The sequence below is a fragment of the Narcine bancroftii genome, chromosome 10 (genome assembly GCF_036971445.1).
Source record: "Narcine bancroftii isolate sNarBan1 chromosome 10, sNarBan1.hap1, whole genome shotgun sequence".
NCBI classification, from domain to species: Eukaryota; Metazoa; Chordata; class Chondrichthyes; order Torpediniformes; family Narcinidae; genus Narcine; species Narcine bancroftii.
Genome location: NC_091478.1, coordinates 108,051,889 through 108,072,335, shown reverse-complemented (window position 1 = coordinate 108,072,335; position 20,447 = coordinate 108,051,889). Strand labels below are relative to the sequence as shown.

General features: G+C 41.4%; 2 protein-coding genes across 12 annotated transcripts in view; one reads left to right on the top strand and one right to left on the bottom strand.

Annotated features, from left to right (window-relative positions):
- Positions 1–7,897, bottom strand: part of mphosph6 (M-phase phosphoprotein 6) — a 34,025-nt gene extending 26,128 nt beyond the window's left edge. For 2 of the 3 annotated variants that reach the window (XM_069902215.1, XM_069902217.1), the window contains exons 1-2: positions 7,739–7,897; positions 517–629 (exon numbers count right to left, since the gene is read on the bottom strand). In XM_069902215.1, coding sequence (XP_069758316.1) covers positions 517–629; positions 7,739–7,771 — 146 coding nt within the window. In that variant the 5' untranslated portion in view covers positions 7,772–7,897. The remainder of the gene's footprint in view (positions 1–516; positions 630–7,738) is intronic. The other variant, XM_069902214.1, reaches the window with a different exon arrangement.
- A 244-nt stretch (positions 7,898–8,141) lies between these two features.
- cdh13 (cadherin 13, H-cadherin (heart)) overlaps positions 8,142–20,447 on the top strand; it is an 813,941-nt gene continuing 801,635 nt past the window's right edge. For 4 of the 9 annotated variants that reach the window (XR_011346021.1, XR_011346020.1, XM_069902200.1 and 1 more), the window contains exon 1: positions 8,146–8,743. Coding sequence is in view for 7 of the 9 variants with exons in the window: in XM_069902200.1 (XP_069758301.1) it covers positions 8,639–8,743 (105 nt within the window). In the remaining 2 variants the exon portion in view is untranslated. Of the gene's footprint in view, positions 8,744–20,447 lie in introns of all 9 variants that reach the window. The other 5 variants (XM_069902201.1, XM_069902205.1, XM_069902204.1 and 2 more) reach the window with 2 other exon arrangements.

Genomic DNA, 20,447 nt, shown 5'->3' with positions numbered 1-20,447 from the left:
TTTTCAGCCTCAAAAGAAATACAAAATTCAATAGTTTTATATTCATGTTGATCTTATTGAATTAAGAATCAGAAAACAAAATTTTAAATTTATTAAATTAATGCCACAATTATTTATCAACACTGAACTATATCTTCATTTTTTTTTAACCTGTGTGATAAATACAAAAGTATCCAACCTCAACTTGCTTCAATTCAGTTGTTTAAAATTTCAAAAAAAATAAGATATTTGGTATGCACTTGGTTCAGCAAATGTATGCTGCAAGATCTTAGAAAAAGGATCACATTTTAAAATGTGCAAAAGAAGAAAGATGAATATTCCACGGTGCAGCAATTTTCCAAAAAAAATTGAAGACATTATGTTGGCTTTGCTTTCTAAATCAAATTTAATTCAGTGAATTTAGTTGATCTTACTTCATTGTTGACATCATTAAGAATCCTGAATCTCAAAAAACGAATTTGATGTTTTTCAGGAAATGAAGTGTTAACTACAATAAGATTTATTTACGGTACTTACTCTTTTTCTTTCAGTTCTGGCAAGTCCAAATACCAGTGCTCGTCACAAACCATCCTTTTCTCCTCTTCTTCTAAATGTTGCCTGGTCTCAGTATCCAAACTCCTCTGCATAAACTGGAAAAAAAAACTATTAATAGATATTCTTCTGAGAACATTCCAAATCAAAGTTTCCATTGTTAATTTAACTGCAGAGCCACAGAAATTCTAGTAATGTAGAAACACAACCAGAGTGTAACTGATTTTAAAGGAAAAATAAATACACTACGTTTCCCTACATCTGAAATTCAGTTAATCAAAAAGTTCAATTATCTAAACATTTTATTTTAGTCTGTGGCAACATGACGTCACAAGTTGAATTTTTTTAAAAAATCACCCAAAGTGTTCATATGGGCTCTGATGCATTGTTAGCGCCATTTTGAATCCAATGGAGCTCTCGTGCATTGTACAATGGCAAAAAAGGTCTGCAGATAGCACTGTCGATGTCGGGGAAAAGAAAAGGATGCGCTTATCTTATTTTGTAAGCGGAGATTACATTGTTTTTAGGTAAGAATTAAACATTTTTAATGCTTGGAAAGCCTTCCGTTGGTTTTTGTTGTTTAACTGCTGATACAAGTATTTTGCTGATGCTAATGGGCTGTTTAAAGCCAATATTCGGTTATCCGAAAAAACCCAGTTAACCAAAAAACTTCCAATCCCAAGATTTTTGGATATGGGGAAACCTACTGTATAATTGTATTGGGAAGGGCTGTGGCTGTAATGTGACAGCACTGCTCCCTACCTAGTCAGAGGACACACCAGCTACCAATCAAGGTTTGATTCTACCCCACCCATTAGTGCACACCTTGCTGTTGGCCACATGTAAATGACCTGAACTGCACTCTCCAGCCTGCCTGTTCTTGGCCTTGGGCCATTGGCTGTTGTAATTAGATTAACCCTCCTGCCACTGAGCCATTGGCCCCCAGTAAATGATGTGGGCTTGTCCCTCCAGCACTAGAAAGGTGGTGTGTGCTCTTTGTCTTCTTTCTCTCTTTGCCAGCTTGGGACCACCCTACTTCACTTCAGGCCTAGAAATGGGGAAGGGTGCTGGAGAAACTGTTGGTAAGATGTGCACTGTTAAAAGGGTTGGGAGCATTTCATTAGTGTCCCTTGTAGCAAAGAGCCATGCCTGCATTTTTCCCTGATAATTGATTTTGTGTGTGTGTGTGTGTGTGTGTGTGTGTGTGTGTGTGTGTGTGTGTGTGTGTGTGTGTGTGTGTGTGTAAATAGAATCCGTCCCAACATCAAAACTGTGTTCAGAGTCCTTGCCTTTGAGGCCTACCAAACCGGTTTCCTCACTCAACAACAATTATTCAAATATACAAGGCTTTACTTTCTAATAACATTACTTAGAGCCTACTTACATTGTATAGGACTCCAAAATATTGCAGCTAAATTGCTCACGCCATAGATAAAAATGTGAAAGAGTAAAGATTGATTTTCACTACCTGCAGTAATTCCAAAATGTAGATATGAAATAGACAAGAGATCTTAATAGGATGCACTTGAGTAATTGAACTTCTACAGGTAAACTCAAAACCGTGGTTGTGATAGAGCCAAGATGTGAGATATCGGAGGAGTGGGATCATGGATACTGTCCTTGGCTGAAAAAGTTAGTCCAACAATTATAGCCAAGGATTATTGTCATGAACTTATAAAACAAATCAATATTCGATAACAATTCAAGAAATAACTTTAAAAATGTTGTTTAATCTTGCCCTCCCTACGTGATTAGGCCTTAACCTGCTGAAACGCTGATGGCTTTCAATTTCTGCCAAGCAACATTAGTTATGAAATTGCCCAATATGTTTAAGGCAAATTTTAAGACAAAGCAATTACTGAGCAGTCAAGCATACATATAAAATGTATTTATCAAATGCCACTTGTTAATAGAGATGGTTTAAGAACACAAGAAATAGGAGCAGGAGTCAGCCATCCAGCATGTCGAGCCTCTTCCACCACTCAGTGAGATAATGGTTGGCTCATCTCCATCGACCTGCCTTTTCCCCTATATCCTTTAATTGTCCTATGTAAAAATCTATCCAATGGGGTCTTAAATATACTTATTTCAATGGTAGTGAATGGGCAACAAATTCCATTCATTCACCACCCTCAGGGAAAAGCAGTTTCTCCTCGCCTCCGTCCTAAATCAATCACCCTGCATCTTGAGGCTACCTACCTTAATCTTACTTATGCCTTTCATAATTTTATATTTTCTATAAGATCCCCTTTCATTCTTTTAAATTCAAATGAGTAGGACCCCAGACAATCTCTCCTCCACGGAATCTGCCCACTGAGCATGCCATGGAGCAGCCAAAGTATTCATTTGCATTGAGGTGAATAGAAGTACAGAAGTGAACATTCAAGATTTCTTTAATTGCCATGCAATAGTGCAGAACATGTAATATCACACAAAAGTGCCTTAGAATCAGAATTCATTGTCATATGTCAAGAAGTTTGTTGTTTTGTGGCAATGTTACAGTGAAAATACTGCTATCATTTATTACATTTCAAAAATAAATTAATAGTGCAAGAAAATAGAAATTGAGGTAGTGCCTATGGTTCATTGTCCATTCAGAAATCTGCTGACAGCAGGGAAGAACTGTCCTTGTGCCATTGAGTGCTCGACTTCAGGCTCCTGTAACTTTTACCTTCATGGTAGCAGAGTGGAGGGCGTGGTCTGGGGAAGGGGGGCATTAAGGATAGAGGCAGCTTTCTTAAGACATTACCTCTTGTAGATGTCCTTGGTAGTGTAAAAACTGGTGCCTGTGATGTCGTTGGCCGAGTTAACAACAGTCTGGAGATTTTTCCTATCCTGCGCATTGGCACCTCCATTCTAGACAGTGATGCAACCAGACAGAATGCTCTCCACAGTACAGCTGTAGAAATTTTCAAGTCTTTGGTGACATACCAAATCTCCTCACAAAGTATAGCCAATGGTGAGCCTTGTTTGTGATTGCATAGATTATGGTGACCACACGAAGATCCCCAGAGATGCTGATACTCAGGAATTTGAAGATCGTGACCCTCTCCACTACTGATCCATCAATGAGGACTGGTTCAATCTGACCTCAAATTCACTTGGGCGATCTCTTGCAACACTTTTCCTTTCCTCATTCTCTCTCTCCATCTCAACAGACAAACTCTCGACAGATATATTTTACAAACCCACCAATTTCCACAATTATCTCAACTTTACTTCTTTCACCCTGTTCCCTGTAAGGATTCCTTTCCATTCTCTCAATTTTTCCATCTCCATCACATCTGCACCCAGAATGAGGACTTCTATGCCAGATCATCAGAGAGGTCCTCCTTCAACCAGCATGGCTTTTCCTCTACCACCATCATCTCAGCACCCACCTGCATTTTCTCCAATACCCACTCATCTGTCCTGGTCCCCTCTGCCCCATGAGCAACAAGGAGAGGATTTTTTGTCCTCACCTATCACCCCACCAGCCTCCGCATCCAACACATCCTCCTCCACCATCTTCTATATGATCCCACCACTCGACACATTCTCCTCCCCTCTAACCATTCTACAGGGTCCTACCCCTGTGACCACAGGAGATACTCCACTTGCACCCACACCTCCTCCCTCAGCACCATTCAGGGTCCCAAAAAGTCCTTCCAAGTGAAGTAATATTTCACTTGTGAATCTGCAGGGGTCATCTACTTCATCCAGTGATCTCCTCTACATCAGATAGACTGGGAGATCACTTTGCTGAGCACCTCAGCTCTGTCCACCGCAATAGCATGGATCTCCCAGTAGTCACCCCCCATTCCCTTGTTGACAGGTCTGTCCAGTCTCATGCATTGCCAGTCTGAGACCACCCGTAAATTGGAGGATCAACACCTCATCTTCTGACTGGGCACCTTCCAAATGGCATTAATATTGACTTCTCTGGTTTTTATTAACATCCCTTCTTCCTCTATAGTCTCTCCTTTTCCTGACTCCTTTTGCACAGACATGATAAATTCTACCTAGTCTCTTATAATAACACCTTTTGTTGGTCTGGAAGAGGTGACAGATGAAATACCACATTGGGAAGTTAATGGTTATACACTTTGGTAGAAGAAAGAGACAGACAAACTATTATTTGGATGAGAGAAAATTCAAAATTCTAATGTGCAAAGAGACTTGGGTGCCATTGTGCAGAATATCGTAAAGGTGGAGTTGGTGGTGAAGACAAATGCAATTTGGCATTCATTTCTTAAGAAATAGCATACAAGAGCAGAGATGCAATGTTGAGACTATAAGGCACTGGTGAGACCTCATTTGGAGTGCTGTGTACAGTTTTGGGTGCCTTATTTGAAAAAGGATATGCTGGCGTTGGAGAAGGTTGAGAAGATTTACTGGAATGATTCCAAAAGGAGATGGTTAGCAGAGAAGGAACATTTGTCAGCTCTTGGACTGTACTCATTGAAGTACAGAAGGATAAGGGAGGACCTCAGAAACATTTTGAATGCTGAAAGGCCCAGACAGAATATATGTGGCTAGGTTGTTTCCCATAGAAGAGAGTACAATTTTAGGATAAAAGGGTATCAATTTAAAACAGAGATGTGGAAAAATTTCTCTATCCAGAGGGTCAGGAGCTTGTGCAACTTGTGCCACAGGAGGCTGTGGAAGTCATTGGGTGCATTTAAGACAGATATTGGATTAGTCAGGGCACGAATGGCTACAGGGAGCAAGGCGATGGATCAGCTCATGATAGAATGGCAGAGCAGGCTCAATAGGCCTACTGCTCCTATATCTTGTGATCTATCTCCCTCCTTATACATTTCCTCATTGCGGTCAGTGATTCTGTTGGTGACATCGCAAATTTGATTTGTGCCAAGCCACTCAGACATGGGTGTAGAGTGCACCTTCTGCCTGCCTTAGGGCAGATGAAGAATCACTGACGGCCCTTTCAGTAAGAGAGAAAAAGCAGAAGAGAGGGAGAGAGATTCTTCAGAGTTGCTGAGTGTCTGTGGATTCACCTCCAGTGTTCCTGTAGCCTCTGCAGCCAGACTCATGTTCAATCCATTCTTTATTATACTCTACCTCATCCTCAATAGATCTCACAGCAATCACACAAAACCAAATCCCTGTACTTGACAACATGCTTCTTTCTGAATACATCTTGAATTCCAGTTGTAAATTAGGGTTCCCTAGTCATGTCATTTTACTACCTTTGTCTGATTCAAACCCCCAAAGAGTCCTGCCACATTTCACCACATAGAAGAACATTCACTTATGGAAATGTGCATTAATAGGTAGAGCTCTCTCAATGAAATGGGATTTGTGGTTCTGTTAAAAACAAATTGTTTGCCAATGTCCAAACTCATAAGAAGAAGTGAGAAGTTAATGGTGCTGATACATGACCATTTTTACCACTTTCTATACTTGACCAAAAACAGTCCTACGGTATGGAACTGTACCATAATTATTTTTAGGCTTTATTTGGAGTTCCAAGTGAAAGTCCAATGCATTTTTATCACTCCGACAGGTGTAAAAAATATACAATTTGCAATTCCCTGTAAACTGTTGTTGAAAGGTTAAAAAAAAACAAAGCACTTAGCAGGACAGGCATCATCTACAGAGTGAGAATCAATGTTAATGCTTCAGGTTGAAGAACCTTTGTCAGAAGTTGGAAAATGAGATTTTAAAGAAGTTAGAACATGGACCCAGTAGGACTTTGGTCCTGCTGTCTCTGAGAAACAGATTGAAATACCACAAAAAAAGGTGGATTTAGTTTTCTTTTCAAAAAAAACTCATGGGCTGATAAGATTCGCCAGGTGGCCCGGACGGAACTAGTTTCAGGTTTTACGAGTCCAGAGGACCCCAAGACCCAGCAACAATAGAAATTCACCAACAAATGGTTACTAAAACAAAAGTTGCTTTTAATTTTCTTTCAATATCAAAACAGAATCAATCTTTAACTTATTACTATTAACTTAACCCCCTTCTAGTTCTAAGAACAAGTGTATAGGTTCAGGAAAGTTCTTTGATTTATAATCCAATCTCACTCCTCCAAGTTCATCAGTATCAGGCAAATCTTAAACTGTGCCCAGAATTGAACAGTTATGGATTTTCACCAAGCTCTGGTGCTTAGAGGTAAATGGTTACCACTCAGGAAGGTTCTTGTCGGGGTCAGAGATCCGTGGCTCGTTGTCTTGCCGAAGAAACTTGCCCCATCAAGGGTTTCCAAATGATCACCACAGGTTTCCCTGACTTCAGGTGTAACACTCCAGCCAGTTCCTCTCGCAAGAACTACAAGGGGTTTCAACAGGCTCAGAACTCGCAACCCATCTTCAAATGGGTTTTTTTTAAACCAGCTGCACCTGCAAAAGCCACTGCAGAACTCGCTTCTCTCCAAGGAAGGAATTCTGTTTGGTTTTTCTCCCAAGGCTCTAAACCCAATCCTTGAAAGATCTTTATCAGCTCTTGAGCCCCGACTGCTGGCCATTTGCACAGGGGTTTTGAACATTTCCTTTGTAAAACCATGGATGCCTGAGCCAAGCTCTTGCATTTTAAATGGTGCACCCTCCCCTCCCCTCCCCCCTCCCCCCCCTCCCCCCTCCCCTCCCCCCTCCCCCCCCTCCCCCCCTCCCTCCCTCCCCCCCCTCCCCCCCTCCCTCCCCCCCTCCCTCCCCCCCCCTCCCCCCCTCCCTCCCCCCCCTCCCCCCCTCCCCCCCCTCCCTCTCTCCCCTCTCCCTCTCTCCCCCCCTCTCCCTCTCCCTCTCTCCCCCCCCCCTCTCCCTCTCCCTCTCTCCCCCCCCTCCCCCCCCTCTCCTCCCCCCCCCTCTCCCCCCCCTCCTCTCCCGCCCCCCCCCTCCCCCCCCCTCTCCCCCCCCTCCTCTCCCGCCCCCCCCCTCCCCCCCCCCTCTCCCCCCCTCCTCTCCCGCCCCCCCCCTCCCCCCCCCTCCTCTCCCCCCCTCTCTCTCTCCCCCCCTCTCTCTCTCCCCCCTCTCTCTCTCCCCCCCTCTCTCTCTCCCCCCCTCTCTCTCTTCCCCCCATATCTCTTCCCCCCCATATCTCTTCCCCCCCATATCTCTCTCCCCCCCCATATCTCTCTCTCTCTTCCCGCCCCCCCATCTCTCTCTCTCTCTCTCTCTCCCCCCTTCCCCTCCCCCCGACTTCCCAGGGCCCGCCCGCCCGCCCGACCTCGGGCCCAGCCAGTCCTCCAAACCCGCCAAGCACCTCTTACCTTCATCTTCAGCAGGTTCTTGGACAGCTTCATCGTGCTTTTTGTGGCCGTTTCAAACGAGGGAACCTGTTGAAAGTTGGATGAAACCCCCCCACCAAGCAGCACGCTGACGAGAGACACAATTAATCGAGTGGCCGCAGCCAATCCACCTGCAGGCCTCCGAATGGCTGCAACCAATCAACTCGCCGCATTCCGAATCGGCGCAGCCAATCGACCCGCCGCGCTCCGTGTGGCCGCAGCCAATCAACTCGCCGCATTCCGAATCGGCGCAGCCAATCGACCCGCCGCGCTCCGTGTGGCCGCAGCCAATCAACTCGCCGCATTCCGAATCGCGCAGCCAATCGACCCGCCGCGCTCCGTGTGGCCGCAGCCAATCAACTCGCCGCATTCCGAATCGGCGCAGCCAATCGACCCGCCGCGCTCTTCGAGTCAACTGCCGGCAGAGAAGTGGACAAGATCTTCCAGGTTCTGGTCAAAGATACAAAAGATGTGATCATGAAATAGATTCTGACAGTTTAAAAACATCCTTAAACTCAAAACGTGCTTCCGAAATCAATTTTAAAGAATCACTGGGATTGGACTTTAAACACATCGGTTCCTCACCCTCCAAATGCCAAGTGTTTCCAACAGGCAGAATCTATTTTACTATTGAGCAGATTTATTGAAGGAAGGTTGTTTTAATTCTTTTAACAGCTGGCGAGTAAATATGACTTTGTTTAGAAATTTCTTAAATACCACATGAGCTGATTTTCCATTTGGATATCCACCAGATCTAGTTCATCATATTTTTCAATTGAACCCTCCTGAGAAAGGATTAATATAGGATTATTGAAATTACATCCAGTACTTCACAGCAAGATTAAAAGGCTTGGGAACTGCAAGACCCTTATTAAAGGATCAATGGGACAAGATTCTTCAACTGCTGATACATCTTCAATATGTGCCCGATATTCATTAATCCAATTCAAAGTGGTGCATCATGTTCACATGTCCAAAGATAAGATGGTTTGTACATTTTCTAATATTAACCCAACTTGTGACAGATGCCAATCTGATATTGCTCCATTGACACATGTTTTGGTCTTGTCCATATTTAGAAATCTATTGGAAAGAATTTTAAAAATATTTTTAAATGCTTGAAGCCATCATTAAAGATGAAAAATGCTTGAAGCCGTCATTAAAGATGAAATAGTGAAACTTTTGGAACGTAAGGGTTCAATCAGGCAGACGCAGCATGGTTTTAGAAAGGGAAGATCTTGTTTGACAAACTTGTTAGGATTCTTTGAGGATATAATGGGTGCGGTGGATAGAGGGGAACAGGTTGATGTTGTATATTTGGATTTCCAGAAAGTGTTTGATAAGGTGCCACACAAGAGACTTCTCAGTAAGTTACAGGAAAGTGGAGTCCAGGGAAGTCTATTGGCCTGGATTGAAAATTGGTTGTCTGACAGGAGGCAGAGAGTCGGGATAAGTGGGAGTTTTTCAGGTTGGCTGAGATGGTAAGTGGGGTGCCGCAGGGGTCAGTGTTAGGCCCACAACTGTTCATCATTTACATTGATGACTTGGAGGAAGGGACAAAATGTGATGGAGCCAAGTTTGCAGATGACACCAAATTGAGTGGAAGAGCAAATTGTAATGAGGATGTGGAGAGTCTGCAGAGGGATAGAGTTAAGCTGGATGAGTGGCCAAAGGTCTGGCAGATTGAGTACAATGTTAGTAAGTGTGAGGTTATCCACTTTGGCAAAAAAAATAAAAGAGCTGAATATTATTTTGTGCAGAGGGACTTGGGAGTGCTTGTGCATGAATCGCAAAAAGTTAGGTTGCAGGTGCAGCAGGTTAAAGAAGGCAAATGGAATTGAATTCAGGAGTAGGGAGGTAATGTTGCAACTGTATAAGGTACTGGTGAGACCACACCTGGAGTACTGTGTCCAGTTCTGGTCTCCATATTTGAGGAAGGATATACTGGCTTTGGAGGCGGTCCAGAGGAGGTTTACTAGGTTGATCCCTGGGATGAAGGGGTTGACTTATGATGAAAGATTAAATCATCTAGGATTGTATTCGCTCGAGTTCAGAAGAATGAGAGGAGATCTTATAGAAACATATAGGATTATGAAGGGTATGGATAGGATAGATGTAGGAAGGTTTTTTGAGCTGGCCGGGGAAACTAAAACGAGAGGACACAGTCTCAAGATTCAGGGGAGTAGATTTAGGACAGAGATGAGGAAAAATAGTTTTTCCCAGAGAGTAGTGAATGTATGGAATTCTCTAACCAGGGAAGTGGTTGAGGCTGCCTCATTAAACATATTTAAAATTCAGTTAAATAAATTTTTACATGATAGAGGAATTAGGGGATATGGGGAGAAGGCAGGTAGGTGGAGTTAGGTCATAAATTAGATCAGCCATAATCTTATTGAATGGCGGAGCAGGCTCGATGGGCCATTTTTGGCCTACTCGTTCCTACTTCCTATGTTCCTATGTTCCTAATCCAATCACTGCTCTTTTTGGGTCATTGAACCAGACATGGAAGTTTTTCTGTACTTGCTCAGCGGGTTGTGCCCTTCTCCAGATTATTGGCTCGAAAAATCACTTTATTGAAATGGAAAGATTCTAGACCTCTATCAGTGTTTCAATGGTTCTATCATGTCTTATTTAAGTTCAGAAAAAATTAGATATCAAGTATTTGATTCATTGGTGAAATTTGAAGATACATAGTGACCTTTTATGTCTTAATTTCATTTGATGTAAATGTCTTTAATGTTATTGGATGTACTCACTCTTCTCGATGAGATATAGTCTTACCTTTGTTTTTTGATTCACGGTATGAATCAAAAGATAAAAAAATGTATGTCATCCTCAGAAGATGTCAGATGTTTCTTTTTTTGTTAGTTTTATTTTTTTTAAATAGAGTAGGTTAAGTGGGGTTTATATATATATCTATATAGATATATATAAAAACACATTTTCATGTCTTTTCTGTCTCACACAAACACACACACACACACACACACACACACACACACACACACACACACACACACACGATATTGTACTTTCAGTTTCATTCTCTTTTCATTTTACTGTATTTATTATAAAAACCAATAAGAAGATTGGAAAAGAAAGAAAGATTTTACTGTATGTAGTGCATAAGAGATTGATTTATTTCCACTAAGCGTGTTCAGTCTGTCTGGTACCACTGAATTAGTCAACTCCTAGTGGTCCAGTTAATTAATTTATCACAAGACCAGCTAACTTCCAGGAGCCCACGAAGATTGTAAAAATGTCAATAGTCTCTCTGATCCCAAATGTCCTGATATATTGACCTCCTTTATCTTCCATTTTATAAAGTGAGGAAGTTACAACCGGTTTTTAATGTGCATACACTATAAATCAGAAATTAAATAGAAGTCACTATTTCAAGGACCTTTGCTGGACCCAACACACTAATACAGTGGTTCTCAACCTTTTTAACCATATAACCATTTATAGCGCGGCCCTTCGAGTCTGCACTGGTTCACTTGAACAACTCCACCAGCTCAACCCACCCGCTCTCCACCCATAACCCTCCAACCCCCTCATCTCCATGAACACATCAAACCTTCTCTTAAATGGCAGAAGGGACCCTGCCACAACTATCTCTTTTGGAAGATCATTCCATTCTGCCACCACTCACTGAGTGAAAAAGGATCCTCTAATATTTCTCCTAAAATTTTGCCCCCTTACCCTTAACTCATACCCTCCTGTTGCAACCTCCCCTGCCCTCAGGGGAAAGAGTCTGTTTATGTCTAGTCTATCTATTCCTTTCATAATTTTAAATACCTCTATCAAGTCCCCTCTCACCCTTTTACATTCCAATGAATAAAGTCCCAGTCTCCTTAATCTCTCCCTGTAATCCAGATGCTGTAAGCCAGGCAACATCCTTGTAAATCTTCTCTGCACCCTCTCCACCTTATCTATATCCTATCTATAATTTGGAGACCAGAACTGAGCACAGTACTCCAAACCTGGCTTCACCAATACCTTAAACAGCTGCAGCGTCACCTCCCCGCTCCTATACTCTATACTACGATTTATGAAGGCCAGCATACCACCCTGTCTACATGGGAATCCACCTTCAGTGAACTCTGTACCATAACCCCCTCCAGGTCCCTCTGCGTGCCTCAATGCCCTCCCCTTAACTGCATATGTCCTATTCTGGTTATTTTTACTGAAATACAGCACCTCACACTTGTCCATATTGAATTCCATCTGCCATCTTTCAGCCCACTCTTCCAAACAAACCAAATCCTTCTGTAATCCAAAAAAACCTTCCTCACAATCCACCGCTCCCCCTATTTTCGTATCATCCGCATATTTGCTTACCCAGTTAACCACAACTTCCTCTAAATCATTAATATAAATGATAAACAACAAGGGACCCAGCACCGATCCCTGAGGCACCCTGCTTGTCACAGGCTTCCATCCTGACAGACAGTTGTCCACCATGACTCTCTGCTGTCTATCTTCTAGCCATCTCTGAACTCAATATCTCTCCCATCTCATACGATTCTTTACATAGTTCTGTCCCATCATCCAGTGGACCTACTCTATCTTTAACCCTCCTTTTACTGTTCACGTATCTGTAAAAACCCTTAGGATTCACCTTCGTCTTATTACCTATGGACTCCTCATACTTTCTAATTTCCCTCTTAAGGTTCTTCCTGCCATCTAAGTAACGATCATACATCTCCTCAATCCCCTGTTTTTTATATTTCACATAGGCCTCCCTCTTGTCCCAAACCAATTTCTTAATTTTTCCAGAAAACCACGGCTCCCTTGAACCTTTGGACTTCCCTTTCGGCCTGACTGGAACATAAAGATCCTGTACTCTACATCCTTTCCGGCAAAAAGATCAGCCCACACAACTCTCTGCAAATCCCTTCTCATTTCTCCAAACCTGGCCTTTCCCCACTCAAAGACCTTCAACCTCGGACCTGACCTATCTCTTTCCATCATTAAGTTAAAGATAATGGACCCATGATCACTGGATCCGATGTTCTCTCCAACGCTCACCTCCATCACCTGCCCTATTTCATTCCCGAACAACAGATCTAACACTGCTCCCCCTCTAGTGGGCGTCTCAACATATTGCTGCAAAAAACAATCCTGAACACACTGGATAAATACTAAGCCATCCTGCCCTTTTACTGACTGCGTTTCCCAATCTATGTTTGGAAAATTGAAATCCCCAACCAACACCACCCTATTTCTACTGCACATCTCATCTATTTCCTTGCACATTTGCTCTTCTAGTTCCCTTTCCCCATTTGGAGGCCTATAATATACCCCTATAATAGTAACTACACCCTTCTTATTTTTCAGTTCTACCCACACTACCTCCCTTGATGATCCCTCCAGTCTATCTTGCCTCAGCACTCCTGTAATATCCTCCCTGACAAGTAATGCCCCACCTCCCCCCTCTTACTCCACCAAGTCTGTCACATCTAAAACAGTGAAATCCTGGAACATTTAACTGCCAATCACAACCTTCCTTCAACCATGTCTTGCTCATGGCCGCAACATCATAATGCCACGTGCCAATCCAAATTGACACTGTCTACTTGATATTCCTCGATCCCACTTGCGTAATTTAATAAGCTTGTTTGTATGGTTTATGGTTCTCCTGTGTATTTCTGTCTTGACGGCATGGGCCGAGAATCATAATGCTGTAGTGTGGCAATCGCTGGGACGATTGCTGTAGATAGAGTAAAAGGCCACAGTGAAACTGGGACTTTGGATGGAGTTGAAGTGCACCTTTGGGACACCTATGGAGCTCAAACTCCATAACCGACTCCTAGGAGCACCATGGTCCCTCATTCAAAGTTGATCTGGTTCCCTGCCAAGATCCAGAGAAAGAAACCAAGAGTGAAGACAAGGTAAGAAAGTTAAAATTTTAAGGCTAGAATCTGCTTATTGTCACATAGTTTGTTAGGGCCTGCGGGAAAATTTAAAATATTATTGTGAAGAATCATTTAGAAAATCAGGCTGGGAAAATGGGACAGGCTATGGACAAAAGCAATGGGGGAACCCCAATACAGCAAATGTGTTATTTGCATCCAAACCATGGTAAAGACTGCCATCACTTGGAAGCAGTTTTGACTAAGAGACAAGGAAATGAAGTATGGCAGCAGGCTATGGGAAAGGGAGCAGGAGCAATCATAGATTTTTCCATGCTAGTCCGAACCTATAACACAGAACCTCGAACATGCACAAGTGAATTGCATACTTTTTTTTGAGGTTTTATAATTTTTTAATTTTTCACACTGTGAACCATATCAACCAAAATACATACAAGCATTTCCCTCTTAAATATACACAATGGCATTTTCTCCCCTTTTTTCCCCCCAACCGTTCCTTCCCCCTTCCCACCCCCCTCCAAAACCAATAAACATTCAACATATACAATACAATAAAACCATTAAACAATGTCATCACACAATGAAAAATAAACCAGTCATCTACTTTTACACACTGGATCAAGTCATTTTGTCTTATCATTTTAGGGGGTGGAGGTCCGAGGCGAGCCTTCTCTGTTATGTTCCATGTATGGTTCCCAAATTTGTTCAAATAATGTGACTTTATTATTTAAATTATATGTTATTTTTTCCAAAGGAATACATTTATTCATTTCCATGTACCGTTACTGTACTCTCAGGCTCTCTTCTGATTTCCAAGTTGTCATTATACATTTTTTTGCTACAGCTAAGGCTATCATAATAAATCTTTTTTGCACTTCATCCAGTTTGAGGCCAAGTTCTTTACTTCTTATATTACTTAGAAGAAAGATCTCTGGATTTTTTGGTATGTTGCTTTTTGTGATTTTATTTAATACCTGATTTAGATCTTCCCAAAACATTTTCACTTTCTGTTGTTCCCATTTCCTTCTTACAGCAAAAACATCTATCTGATATTGTTGGATCCCATTTATTTAACTTTTGGGGCGTGATATATAACCTGTGTAACCAATTATATTGTATCATGCGTAAACTTGTGTTTATTATATTCTTCATAGTTCCAGAACATAACTTTTCCCATGTTTCATTTTTTATCTTTATGTTTAAATCTTTTTCCCACTTTTGTTTGGGTTTATAGCTTATTTCATCATTTTCTTTCTCTTGCAGCTTGATTTACATGTTCGTTTACATGTTCGTTATAAATTTTTTAATTATCATTGTTTCTGTAATCACATATTCAAAGCTCCTTCCTTCTGGTTATCTCAGTCTGCTTCCCAATTTATCCTTTAAGTGGGCTTTCAGTTGATGGTATGCAAATATTGTACCATGAGTTATTCCATATTTGTACTTCATTTGTTCAAATGTTAAAAAATTATTTCCCAAAAAACAATTTTCTATTCTTTTTATTTCTTTTCTCTCCCATTCTCTAAAAGAAAGGTTATCTATTGTAAAAGAGATTAGCTGATTTTTCATCAATAATAATTTTGGTATTTGGTCATTTGTTTTTTTTCCTTTCTAAGTGAGTCTTCTTCCATATATTGAGTAAATGATGCAATACTGGTGAGATTTTATATCGTATCAGCTTTTCATTCCACTTATAAAGTATATGTTCCGATACCTTCTCCCCTATTTTATCTAGCTCTATCTTAGTCCAATCTAGTTTTTCCCTTGTCTGAAAAAAATCTGATAAATACCTTAATTGTGCTGTTCTATAATAATTTTTAAAGTTTGGTCACTGCAAACCACCTTGGTTATACCTCTCTGTTAATTTATCTAACGCTATCCTTGGTGTCCTTCCTTTCCATAAAAAATTCCTTATTATTCTCTTTAGTTCATTAAAGAATTTCTCTGTTAAGGGAATTGGTTCTGAATTGCATACCTGAAGGACAGACTGAGTGCCTGAACCACCCAATAAGGTTTGAGGAAGGTGATAAAGTGCCACCCACTCTCTAATGAAAGAGCACGTGATTTTTTTGAGAGATTTATAACCACTGATCAGACATATGTGGGTGACCAGATCTATAACAATGGGGATATGTCAGTGCAATTTAATGCCGTTTTGATGCAGTGTCTTCTTAATAAGACAGCCGCTTTCATTAAAACTAATCCTGACTGGGCATGCAATTCAAGGGAACAACAATGGTATGCAGTGCTGGTCTTCTGGCCTAAGGGTTGGAAAGAAGAACCAGTAGCAAAGCCAAAATGTAAATATGACTTTCTTTTCTTTCATTATGATCTGACTCTTGATGAGGTCCGGAGTTATGAATATTGTCCCGATTGGTCAGTCTCACGGCAGGACTCAGATCCTCTTTCATCAGGCTCAACTGCCTATCTGCAGAAAACAGAGGTGGGGAAGAAGACCTCCTATAACTATGAACCAAATAAATGACAGACCCTATGGGAGAAGGAATTATGACCTACCTCCTCCCCCATCTACCAATAACTGTTTCCTATGTGGGAGGAGAGGACACTGGTGTAGGGATGGCCCCACTAAGCATGCCCTTTTCCCCTTGGTACCCTTCTGAACAAAGGGAATAACTAAAGATATCGAATCAAACTATGTTGGCTAGCAGGAGGAATAACATGCAAAAGAGAAAAGAACAAAGCTTGGAATCCCAATTACATGTCTGGCATAGCAATGTGAAGCCAATAATGATCGGCAGCTCCCACCTTATCTATTGCTCCCTGTGCAGTATATTTTTAATATATTGTCTACGGAACTCTATTTTTCAAGCTTCAACAAATGCCTATTTGAAATTATATTTTGTTCTTTAATTATACCAATAATGTTGATTTATGAAGTTCAAGGGCCCAATTTAACAAAATTAAAAATACCCAGCTAAATTATTTGGATAATATAGAAACATAGAAAATAGATGTAGGAATAGGCCATTTGGCCCTTCAAGCCTACACAGCCATTCATTTTGATCATGGCTGATCATCCACTTAGTTCCCTGTTCCAGCTCTCTCTCCATACCCCCTGATCCCCCTAGTCACAAGTACTAAATCTAACTCTCTCTTAAATATAGCTATGGAACTGGCTGTAGAGCTCATCGAAAGAATCAAAGACTTGTTGATCCAAACCAAGGCTTTTATTAGCAAAAGACAGGAGCTCTTCACAGGTGGCCGACCAGTCCGGAATGATCCGACCTGGCTAGGGACACAACCCTTTAAGGCCCAGACAGTAGGCATGGCTAAGCTCTCAACCAATCGCTGTAAGCACTGTCTAGATACTGTAACTATATACACTATATACATTGGTGATAGATCTGTACTATCACACTGGCCTCAATCACTTCCTATGGCAGAGAATTCCATAAATTCACCACCCTCTGAGTGAAAAAAATCCTTCCTCATCTCGGTCCTAAAGGACTTCCCCTTTATCCTTAAACTGTGACCCCTGGTTCTAGACTTGCTCAACATTGGGAACAATCTTCCTGCATCTTCCCTGTCAAATCCGTTAAGAATTTTGAACGTTTCTATTAAATCTCCTCTTAATCGTCTAAACTCCAGCGAGTACAAGCCCAGTCGTTCTAGCCTTTCTTCATATGCAAGTCCCGCCATGCCTGGTATTAATCTGGTCAACCTTTTCTGCACTCTCTCCATGGCAATGATGTCCTTCCTCAGATCAGGAGACCAAAATTGAACACAATACTCCAGGTGAGGTCTCACCAAGGCCCTGTACAACTGCATCAAAACCTCTCTACTCCTGAACTTGAATCCTCTTGATATGAACGTCAACATACCATTCGCCTTTTTTACTGCTTGCTGCACCTGCCTGCCCACTTTTAATGACTGATGCACAGCGACACCCAGGTCTCTTTGCATCTCCCCTTTTCCTAATTGGATACCATTAAGATAGTACTCAGCCCTCCCATTCCTTCCTCCAAAGTGGATAACCACACACTTATCCACATTATATTGCATCTGCCATACATTTGCCCACTCACCCAACCTGTCCAAGTCACCCTGCACACTCTTAAAAGCCTCTACACAGCTTACAATTCCACCCAGCTTCGTGTCGTCTGCAAACTTGGACATGCTGTTTTCTATTTCTTCATCTAAGTCGTTAATATACATCGTAAATAACTGGAGTCCTAGCACTGAGCCTTGTGGTACCCCACTAGTAACTGACTGCCATTCCAAAAAGTACCCGTTTATTTCTACTCTTTGCTTCCTATCTGTCAACCAATTTTCTATCCACCTCAATACCATATCCCCTATACTGTGTGCCTTATGTTTGTATAGTAATCTCCCGTGTGGGACCTTATCAAAAGCCTTCTGAAAATCCAGGTAAACCACATCTACTGGTTCTCTCCTACCAACTCTACTAGTTACATCCTCAAAAAATTCAATAAGATTAGTCAGACACGATTTTCCCTTCATAAAACCAGTAGCAAAGCCAAAATGTAAATATGTGTTTTTTATAATTAGATTTTATTGAATTATCGTGAGTGCATTGCTGTAAATATTGCTTGGTCATAATAGATGTTTCAGTTGGTATATTGAGGTTAATCCAACCATCAACTGCTTTGACTGTTAGTTAAGATTTTGTTTCACTGATGGTTAGTTTAAAATTTTGTTCAGGGAAATAATTCCCTGCTATGGTCTGCCTGAGGCATTGAGTTCAGATAATGGACTTACTTTGTAGCCAAAATAAATGAAGAATTATATAAGGAACTGGGGATCCAGCAGTGGTTCCACTACTCCTATTAAGCAGGAATAGTGGAATGTGTGGGTGGAACATTAAAAATCAAGCTGGCAAAATTGATTGAGGAAACAGGTGAAATTGGCTAAAAATGCTACCCTTAGCATTGTTTGATATACCGGTGAGAAGCAGGTTAAGTCAGGGCTATCTGCTGCAGAGATGGTTTACAGACAGCGAAAGCGGACATCGAGGGGAGCAAAGCCCACACCACCAATAGGAATGGATTTATTATCACTAGGTGATGACATGAGGAAATATTTGAGTAATCTAACTAAAACTTTTACAAGCAGTGTATTCATAGGTACATCAAGTCCACCTAAAGGAGGCTAATCCAACAGATCAAAATGATGAATATCCTAACATTGAATCTTAAAATTACATCCTCATAAAGAATTGGGTTGGAAGTAATTGGAAACTCATTGGAAAGGGCAAATTCAGGTTCTGTTAATAACAGACTACAGTAAACCTTGAAGGACATTCTCACTTGATACACAAAAGAGTATGAAGGAGAAAGACCCACCTAAAATATAAAGACTTTTATTATAATAGACTGAGAAAGAAAGCCCACCTACAACTTGAAAACTTTATTGTTAAGCCTTTTTATCACCTTGACATTTGAACTGAATGCCAGAGTCATGACTGAAAAGAAGAATTTTGGGTGACAACATAATACCTTTTTTACATGTGTCTTACTTACATGCTGAAAAGATGAATGTTCATAGCTGTTGAATCTATTCCCATATTCCAATCAGCTCAATGGGAGGGATCCCCTCAAGACCCAGCCCCTACCCCATATGGGAAGTGACGGAATGCATTTTGAGACAGAACAGATCACAGACAAGTGAAAGTGAGGATATAAACACGTGGAGGTCAGCAGGGTATAACATGACATCTTTTATTAAATGGTACCTTCAGTTATATAACCATACCCAAGCTGGGAGAAAGTTGATTTAAAACCTTTACTGTATACAATGAAATTTATTTTATTTTTGACATAAGACATATCCACAGCTGACTGCTAATTGGACAGGCCCTGTTATTTTGGATATATGGTTTTCTCTATACATCATGTACCAGAAGCTACACCAATACCCCAATTGGCCAGTTATAAACCAGTTGAGGACAAAGAGAGGTATCTTTAAGATGGAGCAGGTCTTTATGATTCTGCTTCCCTTTTACAATATAGGAAGGCATCCAAAGAGCTGATTCGCCACCTCAGCGTTTGTCTTGGGTAAACTTATACCTCTCATTTTGTTCATTTAGATTGGTCACAGTGTTTGAGCTACCGAAAGAAAATAGACACACACACCGAGAGCAGTTCAGTTTATACAAATGTTTATTACTAATTCAAAAGCTGATTTCACACTACAATATGCAAGCCCTTCCCAACTATACTTATCAACGCTTGGACTGGTCCCAACTGCCGAAGCGAGGCAACGACTGCACACTTGTAGTAGGTTGTCAGGGCGCCGGTAGCAGCTTCTCCACCTCCCCCGACCGGGACGTTGCTCGGACTCTGGCTGTTCTTCCTTCTTGACAAGGGGTGTTCCCACCCCTCGGAGAGTCTAAACTTCAGCAGCAGGACCACAGGCTTATATACCCCAAAAACAATTAATCATGTGCCTACTCCTTCTAATATTTGTCAGTCAAAATCAAAACTGAACATTACATTCTACAATTTAGAAGATTAATTATTATGGAACCAGGATGTTATAACTTCCTGGTTTATCTCGTAGATACAAAGACTTATTAAAACTTCTCGAGCAAGACAGGTTGTGACCAATTCGTCAATTTCAGAGTGTTGCATTTGACAACTGCTTTCCCTGGGCCTCACAGTGGAATTCCATTTCAAAGTGTATCTTCAGATAAGTCCCCATGGCTGAGTTTAATTACATCTGCTAGTTCTGAAAGTAAGGTGACCTGCGTGTGGACCCAGTGTCGTCAGTTCCACATAAGCAAAAAGCATCTGGGTACATGGTTTTAATCCTCCATTACAGCGTTGGAGCAATTG